This window comes from Brienomyrus brachyistius, chromosome 16 (genome assembly GCF_023856365.1).
Source record: "Brienomyrus brachyistius isolate T26 chromosome 16, BBRACH_0.4, whole genome shotgun sequence".
In the NCBI taxonomy this organism is placed as follows: domain Eukaryota; kingdom Metazoa; phylum Chordata; class Actinopteri; order Osteoglossiformes; family Mormyridae; genus Brienomyrus; species Brienomyrus brachyistius.
This window is the reverse complement of record NC_064548.1, coordinates 8,062,209-8,071,351: the sequence shown is the minus strand read 5'-3', so window position 1 is coordinate 8,071,351 and position 9,143 is coordinate 8,062,209. Positions and strand designations below refer to the sequence as shown.

The following is a 9,143-nucleotide window of genomic DNA, read 5'->3' as shown; positions in this document are numbered from 1 at the left end:
TCAACCAACCAGTTGACTACTCTATGACTGTGACTCGCGGTTGGTTGAAATAAAATCCCAGTTTGGACTTTTACTCTCAGGACCTGAATTACCCAACTCTGTCTGTAGATTGGTTATTTGTTTTTGCTTGTATCCTATTGTGGAGACCATGAGATGTAAGAGAGCAATTAAAGATTAGGTATTAATTGTATTCAGAATGTTCAGGTAAAAATATAATAGTCAACGTCGCAGCTTCTCTTTCTAATTTGAGCATGTTATGAAGCAGGCAAACTTTCCTAAGACTAAGAATACCCATCCAAGGAATCTTTATCTAATCTAACCAAACTGCTTGAATTACTGAGAAGCAGAGCTCTGTGTATTTACAGCATGCACATAGAATCTTCTGTACATGAAGTCATTCTGGATATGAAGTAATTATGGATAAGAAATTATTCCAACCTTCTACAATACTCATCAAATTCTCATTTATTTGGATCACAAAATTGACCAAATAAGAGCGATGTCAGCATAAGGCCACTTCGATCCCTGCTTGTAGACTGAACCAAGTGATCCTTCATCGCCTCCCTAATCTACACCTAACTTAACCAGGACGCTGGACTTAGATAGCACCTGAACAGATCAAAGATTTAACTGACACAAGCTGACCCTCTCAAACAGGCATGATAACAGCACATTCTTAAATAAAACAAATAATGGTATGAATGTGGGGAGAGCTTCACTACTGACCACAACTGAAGAACTCTGAAAGACTCTTAATTAGACATTACTAAATTGTGAAGTACATACATGGTCCTAAAGCTAATGACAACATTATACTTAAAAACAGAAAATCGTACACTCTTTCATACCTTTGTTAAAGCAGCATCACATTGGGGGGTGACACCTTATATAAATTCACACACAGAAGGAACTCCTGCTCTTCTGCTGATTTGTGACCCATCACCACGAAATGAGTCTTAAGTTGCACTTAAGATACACCCATAAGACTCATTTCGTGGTGATGGGTCACATTTGTGCTATCATAAATGTTCAAGCCCTATGTCAGAATGTGCTCTACATGCATGCGATTCTAAAATATACCTGCTTAACTTAAAGAAAACCATAATGTGACGGGTGAACCTTAACCACTGAGTAAGTAAATCAAATAGGGGAACATAACGACAGATTTGCCTCATCTTGTAGGTAAACAAGAAGAATGTGCAACAGGGAAAATATTAATAAAGTACTTGGAGTCGATTTAACGTGTTTTGGATGTTCTGCACAGAGACCTAGCGTTTTCTGGATGTGCTCCACAGAAAGGACCCCATAGCAGTCTATGTTAACAGTCTGGCACAGATCAAACATTCCATTGTGACGCCCAATAGTAAGTCACAAACTGACTAAAGGTCATTTTCCGTACTTTGGCTGTGGGGCTTCTCTTTGGCCACACTACTCACCCCTAAGTGCAATGCCTGTGTCAGAACTTTCATAGCGTTATCGTTGTATTGACAGCAGGACAGTTCGAGCCTGTGAGCCATGCTTTCACATGGCCTTGTGTCTTGCACCCCCCCCCGCCCCATACAGTCCATCTGGTTCGTCAAGGGTGACGTAAGAGTTCGGCATTTCAGAGTACTACAAAGCTCAAGGGTGTAAATTTGAGGTGAGTAACCACTGATGTTCCCTTCAGAAAAGCCCCCTAATCTCAATGACTGTGGTAGATGCCCTGCAGAGATCAGGCCCCCCATTTTTATTTAGAATGCAAACGCAGCTTCGTGACCAACATTCATACACTTCCGATTTAGCTCTGCGCAATGATTTGAAAAAGGGAAACAAAAGAAGGCTGATGACTATGCAGTATCGCCACCTGTGTTCTCAGGTACATGAGTAAATTAAGGCAGTGCCCTGTAGTGGTGTTTATTGATGGAGTCCTCATTACTCCTAAGGGGGAAATGTTTATTCATCGTTTGAAGAAAGTAAAGGCAGCCTTTAATATGAGTCTGGAGATGTCAGCTGTGTTTCTGAATAAGCAGGTTTGTCATATGCTCCAGGGTGCAGTATACAGAACACACAGTATCCTGCCATCAAGCATTTGTGGATAGATGGATTGGGAGTTTGATGCAGCACACTGCATAGCCAGATTCTGAACAACAAATTAACTAGCAAGTATTACTATAAAAGGGGTTAATCAAAAAAAGCAAACCAGTCTAATCTAGGTAAATGTATGGTAATCAATAAAATGTAAGTGAGACATGGCCCACTAGATCTAGGGTGAAAAATGTGCCCCACTTTTTCCATAAGCACTAATAATATTGGTCGTAATTTAACCAGAAGATAATGACACTTAAACTGAGAAGAAGATTCCTGTAGCTACAACAGCTTTTGACAAATTTTTACTAAGTTACAAGCAGGACATGGAAGACTTCAACGAGGCTTCGAAATATAGTCACAAAAAAGCAAAGTACAAACAAAGTTTGGGAATATTACAACAAAAATGCAACCCAGGCAAAATGGTGCTAAGTACCAACTCCTCCATCTTAGAAAGTAAACTTTTTGTTTCCCGTTATGTTTTTGAACTTACAAAAGATGATGGAAAGCTGTGAGATGCTGTAAATCTCTGTATATTCAACAGCAAAAGCAGATCCAAAACCGATGAAAAGTGTTTTAAGCACCTTCCACGTTTGATACAGTGATGAGTGCTATCTGTCAAATAAAGGTATTCAAAAACCTGTTCATTACCACCGAGAAGATGCTTCACATAGACAGGACGAGCAGGCAAACATCATATTACTCCTGTGTTACTCTTTGATCATGGTAGCATTGTGACGTTTCACTGAAAAAGGTTGGATCTGGGGCCAGAATGCTGTGCTAGGCTTGAGAGAGCAGCGCCATGTAAAACAACATTGTATAAACAGGTACAAAGTGACACTGCTGCAGAAAAGGTACATTCTGATTGACCTTCTACCTTGGGGGAGAAACTGTTTCCTCTGACAGTGTGTCCACCTCTAACCCTTTTACTTTTTAATAACGGTAATGTCATGTTCTGTATGTTGGGGAAATGCCAGGCATATAGTGAACATAGTATGATGCAAACAGCACACAACACCAACAGGTAGCAGTTATAAATTACAGGCCAGCGAGAGTATCAGTCTGACTTTAACTCACTCCATGGGAAAGACCAGCAGATGTCCCCTAGGCAGGTTCTGAGCACATCGAGCTCAGAAAGGCATATGAAGTGATGCCTAACCTCCGTTACAATGAGCTACCTTGTATTTATCCCCTCTATGAGCATCTTATGAATCCTGACGTCTGTGTGATGCGATGCAGAGGAAGGGTCTGCCCTGTCCTCAGTGGGAACATGGAGATGGAGCGTGGGCCAGTCGGCAAAACCTGTATGTCGCTGGGTATCCCGCTTGGAAAAAGCTGCCCCGTGGTGAGGAAAGGTAGGAAAAAGGGCTCTCTCAAAACCTGCGCGCATCCCCATTAGCACTAGGTGTCACTGGGCAGAGAATATGGAAACTAAGGGCGATAGAAGGGTCACAACCATTGATATTACACTGGGAAACCCAAACCTCTGGGTCTCGGGACGCGCCAGCCAGCGAGGCCGACCAATTCAATGAAGGACATCACCAATGTGTCATGCTCCGTCCCCACCGACCCCGTAAACGTGCAAAAGGTCGGGTGCCCGCTGTGTTTTGTGTGCGCTTTTCGCATGCTGGCACTGGTTCGTGGTGCGGCGGGACACGGCGGCGGCCGGCTCTGCGGACGCAGGGGAGCCCCGTGCCGCTTGGACGCGCCTAGCGGGCACCAAATCTCTCATGACGCCTGAAGCCGCAGCGAGGTGAGCGCAGCCTCGCCTTCTCTCTCGCCGCCATCTAAGCCGCCTTCCCTTTGCTTTCGATCGGTTTGGTGTCACTGTGTCAATACAGACGCGTCCAGATTGGGCTTGCAGATTTGTTTGCTGTGTGGACAGGAACCAGTGCCAGAGGGAAAGGCTGCATCACGTGTACGGATAGACTGACACGACTGGACGGGGGCCATCTCGGCTCCGTGGTACTGGGTTGGCGAGGCGGGAGGCCCGGGGCGGTCCAGAGGGCCCGCTCAGAGCCTGTGCCTGGAGTCGTGGCTGTAGCCCCCGGGGGAGCTGCGGTTGCGGTGTGGCTTGTATGTGTCCTGGTACGGGTCGTGGTACTCCTCTTCCACCAGGGGGTAGTGGTCCCGGCTGTGCTGTGAGCCGGAGGACAGGCGGTTGCGGCTCTTGCGTGCGCGCTCATTGTGGTAGTTCTCATCGGCGGTCACCAGGCTGCGCCGTTCGATGGGCGAGTGGTCGCCCGTATGGTTGGCATGTCTCAGTCTCTGGCCCTGTAGGACATACAAGCTCAACTCACTGGAAGCCGGCAATGAGAAGGTGAAACAGCCGAAAAACGCAAATGTTAGCGTGATGAGCGGCCGCTTCGGCATGTGCTGACCATTAATGCAATTAAAATAGCCAGTCATTAGGCTTGGCCCACATACACAGGGGCTTTTCATTATATACACTTTTATAGTCTTCACTTCGGTGGAGTTCTTCTCAAGAGTAACAGGCTGCCATTAATGCCATCAGTGAAAAATGCTGATGAAATGCCAGGCATAGTAAAGTGGGAGAAATCCACAATGGCCCGCATGCGTGCACAAGGCAAGTACCTGCAGCCCAGAGATGGCGCTGGGGTACGGGGAAAGTGCCGTGGAGCCCAGGTTTCGGCCCAGTAAGGGGTTCAAAGGGGTACTACTTGAAGTGTGGGTGGCACGCCAATAGGCTTCTAGGTATTCAGCCAGATGTTCACAGGCATCCTCCAGCTGGTTCTCATCGAGAATTATGTCGAACATCTCCTGGAGAACCCAGAGAGTAACAGAGGTGAGGGGACACAGAGACACACGAGCCCGGGGGGAGGCAGCAGAGCGGAGACCCACCGGGGGGCACTGGGCCAGCTTGTCCGCCGCCACCAGCTGCACGTTCAGATGTTTACTCTGCGACTTCCCCCGGGACTTAATGAGCCGCTGGAGGACCTGTGGGCAAACACCAGAGGCACTGCATTAACCTGTGCGGTGCCTAAGCTCCGACAGAAGAAAAATCACAGTACCAGTCTGTGGGGGAGAATGAAAGAGACTGAAAACTAGTAACAACAGGGAAACATTATATAGAAAATATCCATAACAATGAGATCTAGAAGTGACATTATGGGTAGCAAACCGCCTTTACCTTGGGAGAGGAGACTTTGACATGCACAATAATTGGGGCCAGGGAGGTCTTCAGTAGCTGTGCTGGGTGGTTAATGGTGTCAGCATCCAACACTACTAACTGCAAGGATCTTGCAAGCTCAAAAATTCTCTCAATCTCACTCTGGACCTCCGCTGTGGAAAACCAAAACAGATTTCCGCAAAAGCATGTCAAACATGTTAAATGTATGGTAAATATGAATTATTTAATTTCACAGGTAATTTACAGTGTTATAATAGAGAAAGTTGTATTTCTATTGATCTTCCACTAGAGGTCAGAAAGAAGACAAAAACAGAAATGCTATATATCATTTCTCAAAATGGCTTTTATGCTGGAGGTCTTGAAGACTCATAATTACTCAAGCAAAATGGAATCCTGTTAATCATACCTAGACTGGACCTGGTGTTGGACCTTTCGATGATGGCCCTCTTGCTAGGGTTGTTCAGGACAGATCTCTTCGCAAGTGAAATGTCTGCTGTGACTCTTGTAATGGATATCCTATGTCAAATATACAGACCAAAAAACAGACCACCACTATTATATGCTCTGGTCGATGCAGAGATGTTTATTTCAACTTTGAATTGGGCTTTCTATTATCTACTGTTATGGGTGGGTTTCTGAGGACCTGAAATAGGCGAATGATTGAGTGTGTTTTCATTTGTACCCACACAAGGCCAACATATGAAAAGGCTGCCCGGCTTCCCCACAGAACGGCTGCGGACCACAGAGCCACTCTGTGGACTGACGGCACCTCACCTGCCATCAAACCTGTGCTTCAGGAAGTCAAAGAGTGCTTTCTGCATCATGTCTGTCACCTGCCCCAGGGGCCAAGGACAAGAGGAAATGAGAGGAGAGAAAGACAGAGAGAAACAGAGGGAAGGGTTAAGGAAAACAGAAGGAAAGCAAAGAGCGGAACAGATCTGACCCTTATAAAGCTTCTAGGAGATGCCTCACTGCTAAAGAGAGTCAATGTGGAGAGATTTTGTTTTGTCATGACCGTTAATAAGAATATTATGATTCTGCTCTGTTTACTATGGGGTGCTGCAGGCTCCCCTTATCGATTTCGACTGGTCTTCTGTTTATCTTTCCAGAGCAGCCATTGGCCAAGCTACTGATGCAAGGAAACTGCTCTCCATTCTGCTAATTTCCCAAATGCATGTTTACTGGCTGACACTGCCGCTCACATCTCTTATGTTAGTTTATTCTGACAGAGGCAGTTGAACTGAAGAACTGAGGTCTGTAGCACCTCAAAGGAAGGAAGAAGTCTGAAAAAAGATGGTTATTAGCTCCTACTTCAGATACGCATTTTAAATGCTGTCGTGTCGGTAGGTCCCATTCAGGCAGCAGATAGAGAGGCTAGAAGACAGGAGATGACCACTGTGGAGGCTTATTAAGCCCCACTCAGGGCTGTGAGTCATTGGGCAGATACTTTGTTTTATTATTATAATTTTTTTTTTTTTTTACATTTTTTGCCTTAAAAATCATAAAAATCCTTGTTGTCATCATATAGTGACAGCTCTAGTCATTTTTGACACATGGAGTTTTTTAAGCATCATGGCCTTTCTGATGGACATATTTGCCACCCAAGGTTCTCGTGACGCAGCCATATCCGCAGAAAACTCTGGCACCTTTGGTTTGCTGGGGAAGGGAGGCTGCCCCCTTTACCCACCGCCTGCTCGGTCAGTGCGCCTAACGTCAGTGACTAAATGTGGGCACTCGCATGTTGCTCTGACACCTCACGTCCACAGAGGGTGCTGGGGAGCTACTTTCTGTGGAACGAGCGCGCTCTTCAGTGGCAGAGGAACTCTCCAGGCTATGCTGTGCTGTGCTGCTGTAACCAAGGCAACTTTGAGAAAATAAAAATTTATCCATTAAAAAATTAACATTTTAGAAAGCATTTCATTAAAATTGGCCCTTACTGGGCCTTAAAGGGGCAGTTCACCCCAAAACTGAAAGAGATACGTATTAGAGGTGCTTTAGTGCTGTCTATCTGTATAGGTTTTTCTGCAAGGAGTTGCCTAGTTTTGGAGATATTGGCATAGAAATGTCAGGCTTCAATTGAATATAATGGGAGTAAATGGCATTCATTTTAGGGTGATTAAAGCACCAAAAAAATACATTTAAAAAATTCAACAACAATGTGTCTTACCAGAAATCATGACTCAGTTACTGAGGACAATCCACAGACTTTGTAAAGAGCAGTTTAATGTAGGAACTACTTTATTCTACTGGACTCCACACACCGATCATATCACTGTGCAGAAGATATCGCTGAGGTGCTGGTACTCGTATCTTCTGTGCGGCGATACATTGTTGTCGAATTTTTTAAAATATATTTTTCTGGCACTTTATTCACCACAGTAAGAATAATGCCATTCAGTCCCATTATATATGAGAGAAAGCCAACATTTCTACGCCTGATATCTCCAAATCTAGGCAACTCCCAGCAGAACAACCGAAATGGTTAGATAGCACTAAAGCACCTCTACATCATCTTTTCCCTTTTGGGGTGAACTGGCCCTTTATATGGCCTCGTTTTGATTTAAAATATCCTCATTATTATCCTCAGTATATACTGTAAGCATTCCAGATTCAGTTATAAAGCTTGAAATATAGCAGCCATCAACAAAGCAGGTAGCACTGCAAAGGCTGGGAGAGCCACTGGTCAAATGTGTAGATTATGGGCAGAAATAGAGGAGAGAAGGTGGTGATCAAGTCAATGGAAATACAGACAGCCATGGGCGGAGTCACCTGCCTCATATCCCTTCAGGGAGGGTCCGACCAGAACCACGGGCCTCATGGAGGGCACCACGTCGTAGGGAGGAACGTGCTCAGTCTGAAGCAGAAGCCAACAGATGGAGGCACTATCAGCACACTGCTCACCATTGATAATCAAGTATAGTTATTGCTATCTCCATCAATTCTGCTGCTCTTTTGCCCTGAGACCCTGAACTGCGTAAGTGGTTGGAAGAATGATTTGTAAGAAATGGGAAGTGTGAGCGGATGAGCTTTGTAAGTGGGGTCCCGATGTCCAGCAAGGAGGAGACTCTGTGCACTGATATTGGTTTGGAGTTGGCAATCATTACCAAATCCATGGCAGGCTTTCATTTCAAAACTGCCACTCCATCCATCCATTTTCCAAACCGCTTATCCTACTGGGTCGCGGGGGGTCCGGAGCCTATCCCGGAAGCAATGGGCACGAGGCAGGGAACAACCCAGGATGGGGGGCCAGCCCATCGCAGGGCACACTCACATACCATTCACTCATACATGCATACCTACGGGCAATTTAGCAACTCCAATTAGCCTCATGTTTTTGGACTGTGGGGGGAAACCGGAGTACCCGGAGGAAACCCTACAACGACATGGGGAGAACATGCAAACTCCACACACATGTAACCCAGGCGGATACTCGAACCCGGACCCCAGAGGTGTGAGGCAACAGTGCTAACCACTGCACCACCATGCCGCCCCTCAAACCTGCCACTCTCCTGACCTAAATCCCAGAGAACATGTATGGTATGAACTTGACAGAAGACTCAAAGCAAAGCAGCCCACAAACCCCCTACATCTCTGGGAACTGCTGCAGACGTGTTGGCATGACCTGTCAGGTGAACTCAAACTTTTGACAGGTTCCCCCATCATCCATCAATTCATCCATCAATTCATCCATCAATTCATCCATCAATTCATCCACTGCTACTCCACACTTTTAATGAGTATACGTACAGCTGTTGACACAGTGGATCACGGTCTTGCCACAGTTGCCACAGTCTATTACCTACGACTTGTGTCATAAGCTAGGAAAAGCAATGGAGGCATTTATGAGCTTTGGTGTGATCTACTCATAATGTATGGAGAGGGTAATATACAAAAGAGTGTATGGATCCTTTCTCTAGTTGCGCCATCT

General features: G+C 45.6%; 1 protein-coding gene across 4 annotated transcripts in view; it reads right to left on the bottom strand.

Annotated features, from left to right (window-relative positions):
* Positions 1 to 1,006: 1,006 nt before the first annotated feature.
* The window catches only part of cacnb4a (calcium channel, voltage-dependent, beta 4a subunit), a 34,463-nt gene continuing 26,326 nt past the window's right edge, over positions 1,007 to 9,143 (bottom strand). For all 4 annotated transcript variants that reach the window (XM_048978668.1, XM_048978666.1, XM_048978667.1 and 1 more), the window contains 7 exons: positions 7,989 to 8,069; positions 5,990 to 6,048; positions 5,622 to 5,731; positions 5,216 to 5,367; positions 4,927 to 5,022; positions 4,660 to 4,845; positions 1,007 to 4,338 (listed from right to left, as the gene is read on the bottom strand). In XM_048978668.1, coding sequence (XP_048834625.1) covers positions 4,078 to 4,338; positions 4,660 to 4,845; positions 4,927 to 5,022; positions 5,216 to 5,367; positions 5,622 to 5,731; positions 5,990 to 6,048; positions 7,989 to 8,069 — 945 coding nt within the window. In that variant the 3' untranslated portion in view covers positions 1,007 to 4,077. The remainder of the gene's footprint in view (positions 4,339 to 4,659; positions 4,846 to 4,926; positions 5,023 to 5,215; positions 5,368 to 5,621; positions 5,732 to 5,989; positions 6,049 to 7,988; positions 8,070 to 9,143) is intronic.